Raw genomic sequence first — 20,348 nt, forward strand, 5'->3', positions numbered from 1 at the left:
GATATAACATACATAATAAGAAATATATCAGCCGAAGTCAACTAGAATGATCAATACGGCTGATTCAACTCTTATCTCAATAATACGTCGGCCGGATCCACTCCGCGTGGTCGGTACGGCCGAACCTATAACTCACCAATTTCTCATGTGTCAGTCGAATCCATTTCTCATGGTCTGTACGGCTGAACATATAACTCATCAAATCTCTCTGTGCTCACGGTCAATCCGACCAACTACTAAGTTCATAAACTTGCTGAATCGACACTACGATGTCATAGAAAACTGTTGGGTACAACTGATTCTAGGGACGATTCACAATTCTGTGTCCCCTCTGTTCACATAAACACATTCATTAATTTCACACTTCCCAAAGTGTTAATTTTGTACCTGCTGCACAAAGTACATTTCCTTTACTTGAGACACCTTGTCTCAAATATCTGGGATTACCAGTATATCCATCACTTTTACTCTGACCAGCGACATTAAAACCTCAGCTGGAAGAATTAACTCTAGCTTCACTTCTTTCGAAACTCTGAATCTTTCTATATCCTTGATAAGACGAATCATTAACTTTATCGTCTTCTTTTAATTCCCATTCATTTCTTATTCTTCTTTATTCTCGTTGATCATGTTCTCAGAGTCCTCAAGACTCAACAGCATCTCGTATATTCCTGGTAAGAAGTATAATGGATAGTGGTCACCCAAAATACCACTTCCCTTTTTGCCACCCAGCTTAAAACAACATAACACCTCCACCAAATTAACAACCATATCTGGATGGAACGAGGCAAGTCTGAAAACTTTCTATAATATCCCTCGATCATCACCTTCCTTGTCTCATATTTGTAAACTCTTGTTTACTACCATCGATAAATGCCGGAGGGATAAACTTTTCCTTAAACAAGTCCTTAAACAATTTTAAATCGGCTGTTCCTCCGGTGACAACACATCATACTCCTGTTTCCACCAGGATACAAATTCATACCTAAAACCAGGTAGTCGTCTCGACCCCCTGTCAGAAGGAAATTTCCTTTGACTTGCATAATCTGAAACATCTTTTCCAAATGGTTAAACCGTTACTTCGCTCTCTCAGGTTCATCATTTCATAAGGTGATTCAAGTTCAACTCATTACCCATCTTAAAATGTCCCTTTAGACAATAGACTGAATCACCATAGTAATAGTTTCCCCCTAAACCGCTAAATCAGGGAGACTAAGTTCCTCTAACTACGTGGCTTGCTACGAGGCGGTGTAGTTCTGACAGAATTCACTAGAACTTCTCAAGATGTCCAAGATTGCAACCATGCTCTGATACCAACTGACACACCCCGTCCCGAAGGAGGGCATGCTGGCCGTCACGTGAGAGTGACGTAACCATTTGCACAGTACGGAAGCTTTAAGATACAATTTATAAGTTGATACACCCGAAGGTGAGTCCTAATTTTGTCCAATCTGTCAGAACACCGTCAAATTCCTCGTAGTCACCACACCTTTGTGATTCCTGAACCTGGAGGGGCGCAAAACCAAAATTGAGTGGGTCAGTAAAACCATTCTTTTCCAAATCCAAACATTTCTCAAAACGTTGTAACCCCTCTCCGTAAAACCCGTATACTTTCCCAGAAATGTAAAATATAAATATACATATATATTCTCAAGACTTCAAGTCATTAACTCAACATTTTCATCATAATTATGCCATGCCAAATCATCTCAACATTTCTCATATTAATTATGCCATGCCACATCATCTCAACAGTAATAAGGTATGAATGCATCAACATAAATCATATCAGGTGCAATAAAGTAATCAACCGGAGGCCCTCTATTAGCCCGGTTGAACCTAGAGCTCAAAATCTATCACTCTCACACTCTGCCGGAGTCACTCCGCGTGACCTGTTCGGCCTTCTGCACACAAGTTACGCTCTAGTGCTTTCTCATCAATCATCTGTGCACATAATCTAAGGTCACCCACCAGTCGGAATCTCACTAACACTCTCGCGACTGGCCTGTCGTACCCACTCCGCGTGGACTGTACGACTAGCATCTACTTGGATCCAAGACGAGCGTGCGATGCGGTGAATACTATAAGCACTAAACCATGGTGCAGGATTTGAGCTCAATATACATTAACATCATCATATCAGTATTTAAATACTCACCTGATACTCACCTGTGCGTCCGCCGCACCATTCATTCATATGCATCATATCTCAATTTCATACTTTTCATATCATTTCATGCATGGCAATTCGATTCACATTTCTATATACTTTTCATATACTTTTATGCATGGCATCTCAATTCACATTTCAATATACTTTTCATATAATTTTATACATTGCATTTAAAGCATACTTTCCTTCAATTTCAATTTCTGGGAAAACGTCAAGTATATATATATACGGAAAACAAAACTGCCCACTCACCTGGAGTTCGCCCTACAACTCCCTAGCACAATACGCCAAGGCGTCATGACGATCGGCGCCTAAAACAATAATCAATTCCAACCTCAGAATTCATATCGATAGAATATATAACTTATATAAAATACGTCACTATGTAGTTCAATCCGGAAGATCCACCACTCAGATTTTAAATCCATAACTTCCAGAGGTCCACAATATATCTCTAGGATAACATCCTAAAATTTCATTACCATCCAACGGTCGGATCTCCGTCAATTTCCAAAACTAAGTGACGGTTAACATTTTATTTTATGAACTTACAACTCCAATTCCGGAAGATCCGTAACTCGGATTCCCAATCCGTAAGTTCCAATAATCCTCAAACATTACGTATTGCAACGTATTAAAGTTTGGTAACGATCCAACGGTCGGATCATCAATTCACATTTTCACCTAATGCGAAAACTATAAAACGTTATTCGAACACCTAACCAACAATCCTTAATAACTTTCTCATACGGTGCTCAACTTGGGTATATGAATATACCACAGTGATCTACTCGACGTCACGGACGTCGACATATTTTTAAAATAATTTTTTACTGTAGCACGCGCCCCCACGCGCCAAGGAAGGCACGGGTCCACGCGCGCCCACGCGCACCTTCTTCCTCGCGGGTTCGCCGGACTGGTTTTTCCGGTGGCCGGAAAACTGGGGAATTTTCAAATGCTTCGTTCTCCTTCGTTTCTCAACCATTTTCTTCGTATAATATATCAATTTAAAGCCCTCAACATGTAGAATCACAATATACTACTTTTAAGCTTCAAAAACAACTAAATCTCACCGGAAAAATCCAAGCAAAACCGGCCAAACTTAACCCTCGTGATCCCGACGTCCAAATCCTTCCAACGAAGCACTCCGAGCTTCCTTGGGACCTCACTAAGCTCACTATGAGCTTGGATTGTCCTAAAAATCAACCAATTCAAAGCTCATGAACAGTACACATTCACGGCAACTTTAGAAACTAGGGTTTTCGAAGTGAAACTTACCTTAAACTGGTACCTACGTGATCGTGGAGTCCTCAGGAGTGCAATGGTGGTTTTAAATCCGGCGTTGGTAATAGTTTTAGGTGGTTTTGATGGTTGCCCGTGTGTTCGAGAGGGTGAGAGAGAGAGAGTGAGGTCTGAGGAAGAGAGAGAGAGTATGAAGGACAGTATACGGGAAATGGGGAGGGAAATAAGGAATGGGGATCCCACGTGGTCCTTTTCCAATCCCCAACTCTAAACCACAAAATTTTTAACCTAAAAATCTAAGTTCCATCCTTATTAAATTCCATTTTATTTTCAAAACTTAGGAACCTAGATAATTATCAACTTGAGCTTCACATACTTAGTATTTCTTAAGGGCAATTTCGTCCATTCACAACCACGAATGTAATATTTTGGAACGGGCTGTGACAATCTCCCCTCCTTATAGAATTTCGTCCCCGAAATTCCAGCAACCAACTAAATCAACCATACTCCAACAATAGCTTCGGGTAAATCTCTCTCATCCGATTCTCTTTCTCCCACATAATTTTCTACTGAATGATTTCCTTCACAAAGCTTTTACCACTTACTCTGTCTTAATTCTCAGGACCTTCTTTTTTCCAATCCAAAGTCATCCTTGGTTCTTTATCAAGTCGAATCCAATTTAATTCTCAATAGTTGCACTAGAATCTCATGTGACGACTCTGCCACCTAGCGACAACGCATCGAACACAAAATACATTAAGTACCGTTGCCCTGTCTGGGAAAAAGTTATTACTCAGCACTGGAGTAATTGTACTAACTTGGTACATTGACCAACTATCACTTCAAATTCGATCATAACCATCTTGTGTACAAGGAAGCTTGTACACATAATCCAAAGTAATATCTTTCCATTTCCACTGCGAAACAGAAAATAATTATCTCAATCCAAAGGTTTATCTCTTTCTGCCTCAATCTGCTGACCAAATAAAACTGTCAAATGGTATGATAAATCTCATTACTTTTGGAATATTGCAGAAGTTGAACAGTGAACTTCGTCCAATATTTGCTTGCTTCAAATCCTCAGCATTCGGTACATACTTCTTACTTTCTTGTATCCACATACCATTTGATTCACGAATCATGTACTCATTCTTTTTCTTTTCTTTCCTTGCCTTGGTTAATTCTTAAATTCCTCGTCAAACATTTAAGTTTCGAGTACGACCTTACCAAACAGGCCTAACTTGAAAATTAACAAGTATAACTTCTTCTCGATCTTTCATTCTTAACTTTACTTTAATTGATTTTCAATCCACGAGAAGATAATCTTGGCAAGCGTGCCTGACATTAATCTTACTGTAGTCTTCTCACCAAGTGCTTCAGCTAGAACAATTCTACGATCACCCTGATCGTACAATCATGTTCATTAAGCAATACAATTCACTTTCGCTGCCTCATATCAAAATCCTTCCAAGTAATGGATATTGAAGACTTTTGGATTCGTAAAATCTTGCATTCTTATCAACATTTAAGGTCTCCATAACTTCACAACAAGGATGGTAATCGCCAATCTTAAATCACAAGTAGGGTACTTCATCTCATGAGATTCCATTTGTCATGAAACATATGCCATCACCCTAACATTTGTATCAACATGCCTCCAATACCATTCAAGAAACATCACTAAAAATTTATGATTACCACTATCTTCTAGGATTACTAAAATACGTGTATGAGTGAGGAAATACTTTAGTTGTTGAATCCCTTACTCACAATTTCCTTCCCACTTATACATAACTCTTTTTCTCAACAGTCTCGTCAATGACAAAACAATGACTGAAAAATCTTTCACAACCATCCAAGATAGCCTGGTAAGTTAAGAAATTCCAAATCTCAATTACGACTCGTGGTTGTTCCAAATTCTCAATTTCTGCTATCTTTTAAGGATTCACTTGAATACCTTAAGAATATATAACAATTCTCAGAATGCCACTTGATTCATTTAACTTTAGCCTTTGCTAAACTTAGCATACAACCAACGTTCTCTCAATCTTTGCTTCATCGACTTAATACATTTACATGCTCTGCTCTGGCTTAGAGTATACCAGAATATCGTCAATGACAAATGATATCAATCTATCAAGGCATTATTGGAATACTTCATCCATCAACTCATAAAACAGCATGAGTATCCATATAGCATCACCAAACTTCATAAAGACTATAACAAGTCCAGAAAACCATCTTATGATCAACGTCACTTAAAATATTCAATTGGTAGTAACCAGATCTCAATTCAATCTTTGAATCTTCGCAATTTACTTCTGAGCTGGTTAAATAAACATCAGTACATCACCATGGATAACGGTTCTCAATCGTTACCCGACTCCATTGTCTATAATCAATGGATAGCCTTAAAAATCCATTTTCTTCCTCACCAACGAACTGGGGTTCCCCCAAAGCGTTGTACTAGGTTGAATAAAACTTTTATCAACCAATTCTTTCAACTGAATTTCCAATTCCCTTAACTCATCCTGAACCAATCTCCAATATAAATTTATATCTGGCAACAATTCAATAGCGAACCTCATATCTCTGCCTGAAGGCAATCCAGGTATACTTTCAAGGAAGACATCAAGAAAAGTCTAACCCCTTTTTCATTTTTTCACACTTCTCCGAGCAACATCCTTTAGTACCACATGAACTAAGTATTTTTGGGCAGCCTTTCAAAACAATCTCTTTGCTTTCACAGCATAAATAATGGCTGAACTCACTTCACTTTGCATGCCCACTCATTAAGGTAACCTCTGATCATCCAGATCGATGGAAAGTGACTGGTTTCCCATAACATTCCATCTAGTCACAACTATAAACAATCAATCTAATGGAATAAAATTAACTGACCCAATACATACTTATTATTACTGAACATTCTAAATAAGTACAACACTAACATAAAATAACCTACCGGTTTGCTTGCTTAACGAATCCACGAATGAGTTATTAATATTACGGTCTGCAGCCCGCAATACTGATAAATCATCGTTGTCTCGATAAGTAGGCAACCACTCTCAAAGATATAACATACATAATAAGAAATATATCAGCCGAAGTCAACTAGAATGATCAATACGGCTGATTCAACTCTTATCTCAATAATACGTCGGCCGGATCCACTCCGCGTGGTCGGTACGGCCGAACCTATAACTCACCAATTTCTCATGTGTCAGTCGAATCCATTTCTCATGGTCTGTACGGCTGAACATATAACTCATCAAATCTCTCTGTGCTCACGGTCAATCCGACCAACTACTAAGTTCATAAACTTGCTGAATCGACACTACGATGTCATAGAAAACTGTTGGGTACAACTGATTCTAGGGACGATTCACAATTCTGTGTCCCCTCTGTTCACATAAACACATTCATTAATTTCACACTTCCCAAAGTGTTAATTTTGTACCTGCTGCACAAAGTACATTTCCTTTACTTGAGACACCTTGTCTCAAATATCTGGGATTACCAGTATATCCATCACTTTTACTCTGACCAGCGACATTAAAACCTCAGCTGGAAGAATTAACTCTAGCTTCACTTCTTTCGAAGCTCTGAATCTTTCTATATCCTTGATAAGACGAATCATTAACTTTATCGTCTTCTTTTAATTCCCATTCATTTCTTATTCTTCTTTATTCTCGTTGATCATGTTCTCAGAGTCCTCAAGACTCAACAGCATCTCGTATATTCCTGGTAAGAAGTATAATGGATAGTGGTCACCCAAAATACCACTTCCCTTTTTGCCACCCAGCTTAAAACAACATAACACCTCCACCAAATTAACAACCATATCTGGATGGAACGAGGCAAGTCTGAAAACTTTCTATAATATCCCTCGATCATCACCTTCCTTGTCTCATATTTGTAAACTCTTGTTTACTACCATCGATAAATGCCGGAGGGATAAACTTTTCCTTAAACAAGTCCTTAAACAATTTTAAATCGGCTGTTCCTCCGGTGACAACACATCATACTCCTGTTTCCACCAGGATACAAATTCATACCTAAAACCAGGTAGTCGTCTCGACCCCCTGTCAGAAGGAAATTTCCTTTGACTTGCATAATCTGAAACATCTTTTCCAAATGGTTAAACCGTTACTTCGCTCTCTCAGGTTCATCATTTCATAAGGTGATTCAAGTTCAACTCATTACCCATCTTAAAATGTCCCTTTAGACAATAGACTGAATCACCATAGTAATAGTTTCCCCCTAAACCGCTAAATCAGGGAGACTAAGTTCCTCTAACTACGTGGCTTGCTACGAGGCGGTGTAGTTCTGACAGAATTCACTAGAACTTCTCAAGATGTCCAAGATTGCAACCATGCTCTGATACCAACTGACACACCCCGTCCCGAAGGAGGGCATGCTGGCCGTCACGTGAGAGTGACGTAACCATTTGCACAGTACGGAAGCTTTAAGATACAATTTATAAGTTGATACACCCGAAGGTGAGTCCTAATTTTGTCCAATCTGTCAGAACACCGTCAAATTCCTCGTAGTCACCACACCTTTGTGATTCCTGAACCTGGAGGGGCGCAAAACCAAAATTGAGTGGGTCAGTAAAACCATTCTTTTCCAAATCCAAACATTTCTCAAAACGTTGTAACCCCTCTCCGTAAAACCCGTATACTTTCCCAGAAATGTAAAATATAAATATACATATATATTCTCAAGACTTCAAGTCATTAACTCAACATTTTCATCATAATTATGCCATGCCAAATCATCTCAACATTTCTCATATTAATTATGCCATGCCACATCATCTCAACAGTAATAAGGTATGAATGCATCAACATAAATCATATCAGGTGCAATAAAGTAATCAACCGGAGGCCCTCTATTAGCCCGGTTGAACCTAGAGCTCAAAATCTATCACTCTCACACTCTGCCGGAGTCACTCCGCGTGACCTGTTCGGCCTTCTGCACACAAGTTACGCTCTAGTGCTTTCTCATCAATCATCTGTGCACATAATCTAAGGTCACCCACCAGTCGGAATCTCACTAACACTCTCGCGACTGGCCTGTCGTACCCACTCCGCGTGGACTGTACGACTAGCATCTACTTGGATCCAAGACGAGCGTGCGATGCGGTGAATACTATAAGCACTAAACCATGGTGCAGGATTTGAGCTCAATATACATTAACATCATCATATCAGTATTTAAATACTCACCTGATACTCACCTGTGCGTCCGCCGCACCATTCATTCATATGCATCATATCTCAATTTCATACTTTTCATATCATTTCATGCATGGCAATTCGATTCACATTTCTATATACTTTTCATATACTTTTATGCATGGCATCTCAATTCACATTTCAATATACTTTTCATATAATTTTATACATTGCATTTAAAGCATACTTTCCTTCAATTTCAATTTCTGGGAAAACGTCAAGTATATATATATACGGAAAACAAAACTGCCCACTCACCTGGAGTTCGCCCTACAACTCCCTAGCACAATACGCCAAGGCGTCATGACGATCGGCGCCTAAAACAATAATCAATTCCAACCTCAGAATTCATATCGATAGAATATATAACTTATATAAAATACGTCACTATGTAGTTCAATCCGGAAGATCCACCACTCAGATTTTAAATCCATAACTTCCAGAGGTCCACAATATATCTCTAGGATAACATCCTAAAATTTCATTACCATCCAACGGTCGGATCTCCGTCAATTTCCAAAACTAAGTGACGGTTAACATTTTATTTTATGAACTTACAACTCCAATTCCGGAAGATCCGTAACTCGGATTCCCAATCCGTAAGTTCCAATAATCCTCAAACATTACGTATTGCAACGTATTAAAGTTTGGTAACGATCCAACGGTCGGATCATCAATTCACATTTTCACCTAATGCGAAAACTATAAAACGTTATTCGAACACCTAACCAACAATCCTTAATAACTTTCTCATACGGTGCTCAACTTGGGTATATGAATATACCACAGTGATCTACTCGACGTCACGGACGTCGACATATTTTTAAAATAATTTTTTACTGTAGCACGCGCCCCCACGCGCCAAGGAAGGCACGGGTCCACGCGCGCCCACGCGCACCTTCTTCCTCGCGGGTTCGCCGGACTGGTTTTTCCGGTGGCCGGAAAACTGGGGAATTTTCAAATGCTTCGTTCTCCTTCGTTTCTCAACCATTTTCTTCGTATAATATATCAATTTAAAGCCCTCAACATGTAGAATCACAATATACTACTTTTAAGCTTCAAAAACAACTAAATCTCACCGGAAAAATCCAAGCAAAACCGGCCAAACTTAACCCTCGTGATCCCGACGTCCAAATCCTTCCAACGAAGCACTCCGAGCTTCCTTGGGACCTCACTAAGCTCACTATGAGCTTGGATTGTCCTAAAAATCAACCAATTCAAAGCTCATGAACAGTACACATTCACGGCAACTTTAGAAACTAGGGTTTTCGAAGTGAAACTTACCTTAAACTGGTACCTACGTGATCGTGGAGTCCTCAGGAGTGCAATGGTGGTTTTAAATCCGGCGTTGGTAATAGTTTTAGGTGGTTTTGATGGTTGCCCGTGTGTTCGAGAGGGTGAGAGAGAGAGAGTGAGGTCTGAGGAAGAGAGAGAGAGTATGAAGGACAGTATACGGGAAATGGGGAGGGAAATAAGGAATGGGGATCCCACGTGGTCCTTTTCCAATCCCCAACTCTAAACCACAAAATTTTTAACCTAAAAATCTAAGTTCCATCCTTATTAAATTCCATTTTATTTTCAAAACTTAGGAACCTAGATAATTATCAACTTGAGCTTCACATACTTAGTATTTCTTAAGGGCAATTTCGTCCATTCACAGCCACGAATGTAATATTTTGGAACGGGCTGTGACATTTGTGGATACTTAAAATATACTACAAAATCTCTCAAATTCCCTCTAATCCCTCAACTTTTCTAAATTCTTTAAATTCTAATTCTAATTGAATACACCTGAAATGTTATAAACTTCTTTAAAATTCTAATTGAATACACCCAGATTTATAAGGATTTTAATAAACTATCTTAAAATCTTGATTGAATACACATTGAATTTCAGAGAATCACTTAAAATCCCGATTGAATACCCCTGGATTCATTAAAAGAATTAAAATCCCTCAAAATCTCAATTGAATACACTCCCGAAATCTCTACAAATCAATTAAACTCCATAAAAATTCATGGATTTATAAATCCACTAAAGTCTCTCAAATTCTCAATTGAACACACCCCCTTAGAAATCCGGATTTTAAAGAAGTTTATAATATTTCAGGTATATTCAATTAGAAATTGATTTTAAAGAATTTGAGAAAGTTGAGGAATTAGATGGAATTGGAGAGATTTTGTAGTGTATTTTAAGCATCAACAAATCTCACATCTCCCCATGAGATTTCGAGGGAATTGAATCAAAATTTTATATGGAATCTCTACAAATCAATTAAATTCCATAAAAATCTATCGATTTATAAATCCATTAAAATCTCTCAAATTCTCAATTGAATACACCCCCGTAAAATTCAAAATAAAGTCCTTACAAAATCCATGAATTTCAATAAATTTATAACTTGCTCACAATCCTTTAAACTTTCATTTGAATATCATAGTTGGTAAAATACAAAAAATACGTGAAAAATACGTGTGCATATTATTCGACATTAGAAAGAAGAGTAAATTGTAGCAATGGTTCATGAACTGTAATCAAATTGGAGCAATGATCCATCAACTAAAAATCCATTACCATTGGTCCCTCAACTTATCAAAATGTGTAGCTATAGTCATTTTCATCAGTTTCTTCAAAATTTTGTCAAAATAAGTCATGTTGGAATAACCATTTATAATTAGGGTCCATCAATTCATCAAAGTGTGTAATTATGGTCTTTTTTGTCAACTATGTAACATTTTTTGTCAAAATGAGTTATGTTGGAAGGACCATTGCTACAATTAAGTTAAGTTAAGAGACAATTTCTCCAGTTGAATTAAAGTTGAGGGACCAAATGTAATGAATTTTTAATTGAGGGACCATAGCTGCACGTTTTGATGAGTTGAAGGATCAATGATAATGAATTTTTAATTGAATGACCATTACTTCAATTGAGTTAAAGTTAATGGACCATAACTACAATTTACCCTAGAAAGAAAGTTTGAAAAATTTGGCATTTTAAAAATTTTAATATTATAATTTTTATTTTTCAATAGTATTCTAAAAATATGTATATAATATACAAATTTTATGTGCATTATTGAAAATATGTATAAATAACATGTATTAGACGTGAAAAATATGTACTTGGAGTATTAAAAACCGTGCAATTTAACGGACTGGATCCTCTCATGAGCTAATGGAGAGGATCCTCCTGACCCATCATCTTGGGCCGTTGGATTTTTATCCAACGACTACAAACAGGAGGTCTCTTTAAAGTTATAATAATTATAACCGTTGGATAAAAATCTAACGGTCCACGATTATGGGTCAGAAAGATCCTCTCCATTAGCTCAGGAGAGGATCCAAATCCCAATTTAACAAATCATTGAGATATGTACAAAAAAATGTAAGTATTTTTTAAAAACATGTTTGTACTTACATGTGTGATAGTTAACTTTATCTTATTATGAGGTCCAACTTTTGGGGAAGTGATCCCTCCAGATCTCTTCAACCAAAACCCATCAATTAAATAATTCGGATATTTAAAATTTGATCCAACAGTTATGAATAAGGAATCATTTTAAAAATTATAATAATTTTAACCGTTATCAAATTTCAATATTCCAAATTAATTAATTGGTGGGTTTGATGGGAGAGATCCGGAATTTTTGTTTGAAAAGAAGATTCAAAATAACCTTTCGTATTTTAACTATAAAAAAAAGAAAAAGAAAATAACCCTTCTTTCATTTCTGGATTCATGAAAGCTCATTTTCCTTTTATTTTAATTTTTAATTTTTTAATTGTCTTTAAATGACCTTCCCCGCTATATAATATATCTTCCTCACACACAGATGCGTACACTTTTCCTCCCCATCGCCTAGTTCTTGATCTAATCCTAATTCCCAATTCCCCAATCTTCTTATTCCACCAATAACCCTCCAATTTCCGCTCCAATTTTTCGATTTTGTTTTTGCTTTTATTTTATTTCAATTTAATTTGTATACCTGTAATAAGAATCAGGGTTTATGTTGATAATTATCCATGTACTTAGGGATTTTTGATTTTCGTGATTATCGTGTCGATAACTAGGCCTTTCGCTGTTGGTAGTATACAATTTTGGATTGATTTTTTTTATTTTTTTTTATAGATGGCTGACTTGTAATCGAAGATTAGGGATTTAGGTTTAGGGTTTTGATTTCTGAGAATCTGATGGAAATGGAGAGCTCGCGTAGGCCGTTTAGCGGATCGAATGAACCAGGCTTGAAGAAACCCCGATTGGCCGAAAACCCGAATGGACGAGCTTTTGGGCAGAGACCTGGTGGGGGAGCTAATCCAGTGCTGTCAAGATTCAGAGTGAGTGATAGAGACACCGGGAGCGATGACCCGAATCGCGGGGGTGGGGGCTATGTGCCGCAGCCACTGCAGCATCAGGAGCTTGTGAGCCAGTACAAGACGGCGTTGGCGGAGCTCACCTTCAATTCAAAGCCAATTATTACCAATCTGACGATAATTGCCGGCGAGAACGTCCACGCAGCAAAGGCGGTGGCGGCAACTGTATGCAGCCACATTATTGAGGTGAAACTCAGCTTTACACTGTGTATATAGCTGTATTTGTGTTTTATATTTTTGGTTATGGCACCGGTTGTTTGAATTCGACTGTACAATGAAAAAGAAAGGGATGGAGGTGCAAAAGGAGAACTAAAATGTGTTAGTGCTCGCTCGCATGTTTTATGTTATGCTGATACTTTAGTGAAAAAGTTTTGTTCCGAAAGCTTGCCCCCAGTTAAATATTTGTTTACTTTCTTGATGCAAATAATAAAGGTTTGTGATATGTGTGGTGGTCTAGTTTTGACTGAATGGGAATGTTTGTATTCGCCAGTGAGCCTATCGAAGTAATGAACATCCAATTTCATTCTTATTTTTCCCGTATGATATTGAGTTGAGGGTTTGGCTGCAGTTAACATTGGTCAGGCTTTGTACGTGTAATCAGTATGTTTTCCTGACATTCCCCCAGGTTTGACAAGTTCCACTTCATCATTTTCTGGTTGCCTGTGCGAATTTGTTTAATCCATTGCACGCAAATGAGGCTGTATGTAGCTACATGAGAATAGTTTTGACATTCTGTGATTAAATGGGTTTTGTGGAATGAGCTGTAGCAGGTTTCAAAACCAAATGAATAAATCACATCCTTATGGCTATGGCCTATTGGTTTCACAGAAAATCTCTGCATATAGCTGTTTTATTCTTGTTACAACAACGCTGCAGCATTTGAAAGGGGAGGAAAACCACTTTCATAGCCTAACAGATCCCGCTATGTTTAGAAAATCAGCATTACATGTTGTGGTTGTATGTAAGAACCTTATTCAGATAGAGTTTTGGGGAGTTTTTAGACCTGATGGTAATGCCCTGCAAGACTTCGATAGCTGACTCTGCAGGTGCATGATCTCATATGGTTTTACTCAGTGGTAATTATCTTGCTACACTGATCTTCTGGTGGTAATTAAAGACTGTCAGATTGACAAAACAGAGAATACATACAAACCTCAGGTTTTGTTAGAGCACTAAAGTGGTGGTGCCAATTTCATTGACATCCTTACATTTGAAAGATGGAGGGCATATTTGATTTATCAGTGTGATAACCTCCAAAATATACGATGTATGGTACATTTATATACACTTATATACGTCAAATAGATTTAGATGTTCAGTCTGTTATTGCACTTAGTCTGGAATTGCTCTCCTTTAGGCTTCTGATAGCACACATTCCATTTCTAGCTGAGCGTATCTTCTGATTATTAGGTGCCTGGAGATGTTTCTATAGATGTTATATTATCTAGGAGTGGCAGAGTGAAAGATGTCTTGTTAGTTTTCACTGTTCCCATAAGGAAATGACTCAAATCCTTGTGAGACAGAAACTAGAGTGAGAGAGCCAAGTTTTTAGAGGACACACGAGAAAACAAGTCATAAAATACGACCGTAAAAATAAATGAATAAATATCACTCGCATTATTCTAGTTACTGTATTTTCTCCTATGAGTCTAAGTTTTGCCCCCCAATGGGATAGTTTAGAAGTGATTATACGTGCAGTTTATGTAGCTTTTGATATCTTATAAATGTGTTTGAAGAGTCTAAACTGACACAAATTCTCCTTCCCCTTCCACACTCTCTTGGGAAACATCGGTTCTAGGCCATTGGTTTATTAATTGCTTATTTGTTTAAACAATACTGGCTGCATCTAGTGTATAATATCTAATTCTAGAAAGTAATTTGCAGGTTCCTAGCGAGCAGAAGTTACCATCACTTTATCTTTTGGACAGTATTGTAAAGAATATCGGAAGGGATTATATCAAATATTTTGCTGTCAGACTCCCTGAGGTTAGATTTCTTTCTTGATTCTCAGCATGCTTTGTCTAGTTGATGGAAAGCATGTTTTTTTTCTTTTTTTCTTTTAACATGTATTGTTCCTGATCTTCACCGCTAACCCATTACCTGGTATCTTTCAAATAGAAAAGATGTTTGTTTGCACACTACGTCCTTGCTACCCGTATTTGTCACAACTCACGGTAGACTTGATTCTTTGTTAGTTACTTTGCCAATTCTTTGCCTTTCTCTTGAACTTATAGGTGTTCTGCAAGGCATATAGGCAGGTTGAACCTCCTATACATCAAAGTATGCGGCATCTTTTTGGAACATGGAAAGGAGTGTTTCCTGCTCAGACACTTCAGATGATTGAGAAAGAACTTGGATTTTCTTCTACGGCAAATGGTTCATCCTCTGGAGCAGCAACATCAAGACCAGATTCGCAGTCACAGCGACAAGCACATAGCATTCATGTGAATCCCAAATATTTGGAAAGGCAACGTCTTCAGCAGCCAACTAGGGTAAGTGGAGTTCTGAAGTCAATTACGGATGTGGATTCACATCTCTTGAGTTTTGACTTTTGACCACCAACTATTGATGTTCCACGATTTAGTGGTGGATTGTTAAAAGTTAATCACAAATAAATAATATCATCAGAAAACTATACTCTGATGAGCTTTTTTAACACTGGAAACTAGAACTCTTATAGTAGGTTGTAAAACTTCTATGTTGCTCTTTTTATCTATTCAGGGAGTTTATTCATAGAATATTGCTCTTATAGTTTGGAGTTATGTTATATTTTCCAGAAGTATCTTGATCCTTTACCAGATGACTTGATTCATTTTCATAAGGATTCGACGTAACTGAGCAGTGCCGGCTGTCGACTACGTGAGAATATATATTTTCTTTCCTTGAGTCGTTTTCTTCGTACAACCTTGATTTACCCACATGCTCCTTATGAAAAGATTAGTGCTTTTACATATTTCGTTTATGCTGGTTTTTGGTATGAAGGCAAAAGGAATGGCTAGTGACTTTTCTAGGGCTATGGCAAACTCAATTGATGATGATCCTGCTGTTAAAATGCATGAATGTTAAGTAAAATTTGATATTATGTGCGCATTATTGTCCTTTTTTTTCACAGCTCATGATAGGTAACATTTGCAGAATTTGCAGCAGTCCAATGCAGATGCACTAAGCGAGCGTGTTCATGAGAAGAACATTGGTGCTGAATATGGAGAATATGAATATGGTTCTGATCTTCCCAGGAATTCAAACCCAGGAATTGGAAGAATTGGTGGGAAGATTACAGAAACACTACCCACCCAAAGAAATGGTGTTAATATCAGGCATGGACTTGCAAATTACTCGGCACCTAAATCTGCTAATGCTGATCCTCGCTTAAAGGCAGCACCAGGCATTGCAACTAGAAACGGTGGTGGGCTTTCTAGTAGCTGGAAGAATTCTGAGGAAGAGGAGTTCATGTGGGATGATATGAACTCAAGATTAACAGATCATGGCCCGTCAGATATTTCTAGTAACTCAAGAAAAGATCACTGGGCCTCTGATGATTCAGAGAGATTGGTAAGCTCCAATTGCTTGTACTGATTGAAAAATTGGGACCTGAAGGTTGATTACCTACCGGTTCACATGTTAATTTCTCAGCCACGAAGTGTGGAGGCAGATACAAGGACAAGTTTTTTTGTGCTTCAGTTTTTTTTAGATTGTTACTGGGCAGATCCCTGTTGGGATCAATACAATGCTTTTACTTTCACACTTATCTTAACCTCTAGAATGCACAAACTGCCTCTTACATTTAAGGATAATTTTTTTTTGAAAAAAAAGAAGAAAATCTTATTATTTGAAATTGCTCATATTCTCAGGGGTTTGGAGGTCATTTTCGTAAACCAAAAAGTGTAAATGATTATGCATCAACAGCTGATCTGGATACCTCTGCTGACCTTACTGAACAGAAGGACCTATCTGCTCTTGGTCACCTGATGTCATCACCTTGGACATTGCAGGACTCTATCGGTGTTGACAGGCTGACCCCTTCTGGTACTCCTGTCATTAGTTCGGTTCACTCAGATCGTTATGCTTCAAGTTTAAGTGGGCTATCAACAAGTGGAGATTATTCTGTGGCCAGGATGGGAAGTAGAGCACAAGTAGCATCTTCTCGCATTGGAGCGTCAAGTCTCGGGTTTAGTGCAGCATCAGGGCCCACTGGAGCTTTAGGGAAACAGCAGCAACTTCAGTCTGTGAGAGCTGCATCACCATCTGGGCAGTCACTGATGCACCAGTATTCTCCCTCACCTACATCAACAGTACAACACCCTCGTCATCATTTGCAAAGTTTAGCTGAGCAAGACCTTACTGAGGACCCTTTGCCAATCCCAACTCCCAATGCTCGACTGGGTAGCAAAGCAAAATCACAGCCTCAAGATTTATCTTTGTCAATTCCTGCCATCCAATCAAGGCACAAATATGCCTCTCGACAACAACCGGACAGTATAGAGTCTGAATCTTTCGGTCACACTAAGAAGCCCCCTGTGCTACCGGTCTCCACTTTTTCAACTCCGTCAACTGTTGGAGATTCTATACCAGATCATTCAAATGTCATTGCTGCAGAAACCTCAGGACAGTTGAGCACTAGTAGTTTGTTGGCTGCCGTTATGAAGACTGGAATTTTATCTGACAAATCAATTACTGGTGGCCTACCAAATTTGAATATTCGGGACATGGGACATATTCCATCACAGCCAGGTGTTCAATCTCCCTTTCCAAGTGGACCTCCCCCTACTCAGGTTGCAGTCCCAGGGTCCAAGGTTGCCTCAGCATTTACATCAGGTCACCTTTCTGGTGATAACTCACCAGCTTCCTCAAATGTATCACAGAAGAAGGTAGGCCATCTGCCACTTCCACATAGCCAACCTCCTTCATCTCTCGAGGGCAGTGTGTCAGCAAGTTCTTCAACTGTGGTGAATAATTCCTCGGATCCAATTTCTAGCCTTTTAAGCTCCTTAGTTGCAAAGGGTTTGATATCTGCATCAAAGTCAGAGTCGCTCACTCCTGTGCCATCCCAAAAGCCAACTGAACTGCAAAACAAGAGCCTTGGTGGACCTGCCACAAGTTTAGTGTCAGTGTCTCCAGTTTCAGTTTCAGCAAGTCTTCCTGTTTCATCTCGAACTGATGATGCATCTCTCCCAGAACCTGTAGCTAAAACATCTGCTGCCTTACCTCAAATTACCAAGACAGAAATAAGAAACCTCATTGGCGTTGAGTTTAAGCCAGATAAAATCCGAGAATTCCATCCAGCCGTGATTGAGGAACTTTTTAATGACCTTCCACATAAGTGTAGCATATGTGGCCTTAAGCTCAAACTTAGAGAACGGCTTGAGAGACACTTGGAATGGCATGCTTCGAAAAATCCCGAAGCCAATGGATCAGCCATGGCATCAAGGAAGTGGTATCCAAATTTAACCAGCTGGGTTGCTGGAAAAGCAGGACCCCCTTTGGTACCTGAGGCCAACAATTCAATAGACGAGCCTAATGAGACGATTGACATTGATGAGCCCATGGTTCCCGCAGACGAAAGCCAATGTGCATGTGTTATATGTGGCGATATTTTTGAAGATTTTTATTGTCAAGAAAGGGATGAATGGATGTTCAAAGGAGCTTCGTACATGAGTATTCCATCTGGGGCCGGTGAGATGGAAACCACAGAGGAGAGTGTTTTGAAAGGTCCCATTGTGCATGTAAATTGTACGGTGGAAAGTTCACTCTCTGATTTGGGATTGCCGGGCCATGTTAAATTGGTAAGCTCTTGTTTGTTAAGTATGGGCAAAATAGTTGTCAATGTTTTGGGCCTTCTTTTATTAGTCTTCTACCATAAACTATCGATTTTAGATGTTAAGATGTTACCTCTTACTTTTTGGCAGGAACCGGAAATTTAGCGTTCGAAGCTGAAGAGACAAAACTCCATGCATTCTGAACTTTTGAGGGAATTCCAGGTTTTAGATTAATGTGTTTTTTAGATGTGAATCTTCGATGCCTATTTTTCGTGCGCCACAAAATAGTGGTGAGAGCTTTCAACTAGCTCCTCCTCTACAATTTTCTTCTTGTTTAATTCAAAGTTTTCGAGGAAAAGAAATGCATCCCTTTGCCAGATAGTTTCCATAGTTTCCATCTCAATGATTTCTCTTATGTGCTTGATGTTTTGCTATATTTGTTCTTGTTTTTGACTTCTGTGAAGCGATTTGCGCTTGATACCATAGTCGTCGTCCGGTCTTAGTGCAACAACGAAAACACTTCCGATTCTCCGAACGAAACCATTCCAGCTTCACAATCGGCATGTGTTTGTGGCCCTTGAGGGATGCCTCTGTATCATGGTACCATTAGTGGAGCAATGTTTTTAAAATTTATGTTTTCAATTTTTACCCTTTTTTTGTGGGTGTAGTTTATAGCATTTGGAGTTGAATACTGTCTACTTTCGATGTTTGTGGAAAGATAATGGATAAATGTTACTTTACCTTCCCAAACTTTGTAGGATAGCATCTTTTCATCATATAATTTAGTGTGCCATTTTTTTGGCTTTTGTGTTGTGTTTGCTTTTGACTCGTCTTGGGTTGAATTGGAATGGATAAACTACTATATTGAAGATATCTCGAAAGAAGTAATGAAAAAAATTGTATCTAACTTGAAGGTAGAAGATGGAATATTCGTTAAAAAAGTTTATCTATTCCAATGCTCCTCAAAGTTGGTTGATTAGAAGGGATTGGATTTTTTTTCATGTCTAATCCCGTTCTAATTTCTCTCAAAATAAAAAATTATTATTCTCTTATCTCAAGAATACCTTGAATATAAAGTGATCCTTTACAATTCAATTCTAGACAGCAAACAAGGCATAATTGCACCCGTAAAAGGGTTAGGTTCATGTCCATACCCAAGTAGTTTTGATCAATCCTAGACAACAAACAAACGAGGCTTAATTGTAAAGGGTTATGTTCTTGGTGATACCCAAGGAGTTTTGATCACAAATGGTCTTGGGTGTTAGAAAACAAGTTAGGGTGGTATTATCCAAGTACTTTTTGTTAATTTTTAACCTTTAATAATCTTTAATTTATTTGATCTGACGATAAAAAATTATAATAACTATAAAAAGTAAAAACGGGTGTAGATATCACCGCATAAGAAGTTAGCGTCATGTATCACGTTATGTTTCGTACATCAATCTCTTTCATGCCGACTAGTTCTGCAAGAAATTTTGTTACGGTGGTGACATGGCTCGTGTGTGGAGCCTACAAGTGCCACCACATGCATGAATGATGAAAACGTTTTTCTTATTCCACATGCACTT

General features: G+C 38.3%; 1 protein-coding gene and 2 long non-coding RNA genes across 5 annotated transcripts; 1 reads left to right on the plus strand and 2 right to left on the minus strand.

Moving 5' to 3' along the window:
* Positions 1–1,329: 1,329 nt before the first annotated feature.
* LOC139191610 (uncharacterized) lies at positions 1,330–3,590 on the minus strand. The gene is made up of 4 exons (XR_011575714.1): positions 3,452–3,590; positions 3,247–3,368; positions 2,426–2,484; positions 1,330–1,506 (listed from the first exon to the last, which is right to left on the minus strand). It is a non-coding gene; the product is annotated as an uncharacterized lncRNA (long non-coding RNA).
* Positions 3,591–7,815: 4,225 nt separating this feature from the next.
* On the minus strand, positions 7,816–10,078 carry LOC139191612 (uncharacterized). The gene is made up of 4 exons (XR_011575716.1): positions 9,940–10,078; positions 9,735–9,856; positions 8,914–8,972; positions 7,816–7,994 (listed from the first exon to the last, which is right to left on the minus strand). It is a non-coding gene; the product is annotated as an uncharacterized lncRNA (long non-coding RNA).
* A 2,352-nt stretch (positions 10,079–12,430) lies between these two features.
* LOC103453934 (polyadenylation and cleavage factor homolog 4-like) lies at positions 12,431–19,530 on the plus strand. Of its 3 annotated transcripts, none has more exons than XM_008393527.4 (6): positions 12,431–13,210; positions 14,909–15,010; positions 15,259–15,516; positions 16,160–16,576; positions 16,876–18,807; positions 18,931–19,530. In XM_008393527.4, exons 1-6 carry the CDS (start codon positions 12,845–12,847, stop codon positions 18,943–18,945), a joined length of 3,090 nt encoding a protein of 1,029 aa, XP_008391749.3. In that variant the 5' UTR covers positions 12,431–12,844; the 3' UTR covers positions 18,946–19,530. The 3 variants fall into 3 exon arrangements, with proteins under 3 accessions (XP_008391749.3, XP_008391751.3, XP_008391752.3); XM_008393529.4 differs by having other exon boundaries at positions 12,474–13,210; positions 16,169–16,576; XM_008393530.4 differs by having other exon boundaries at positions 12,479–13,210; positions 16,172–16,576.
* Positions 19,531–20,348: the final 818 nt, after the last annotated feature.

Source organism: Malus domestica, chromosome 14, assembly GCF_042453785.1.
Source record: "Malus domestica chromosome 14, GDT2T_hap1".
In the NCBI taxonomy this organism is placed as follows: Eukaryota; Viridiplantae; Streptophyta; class Magnoliopsida; order Rosales; family Rosaceae; genus Malus; species Malus domestica.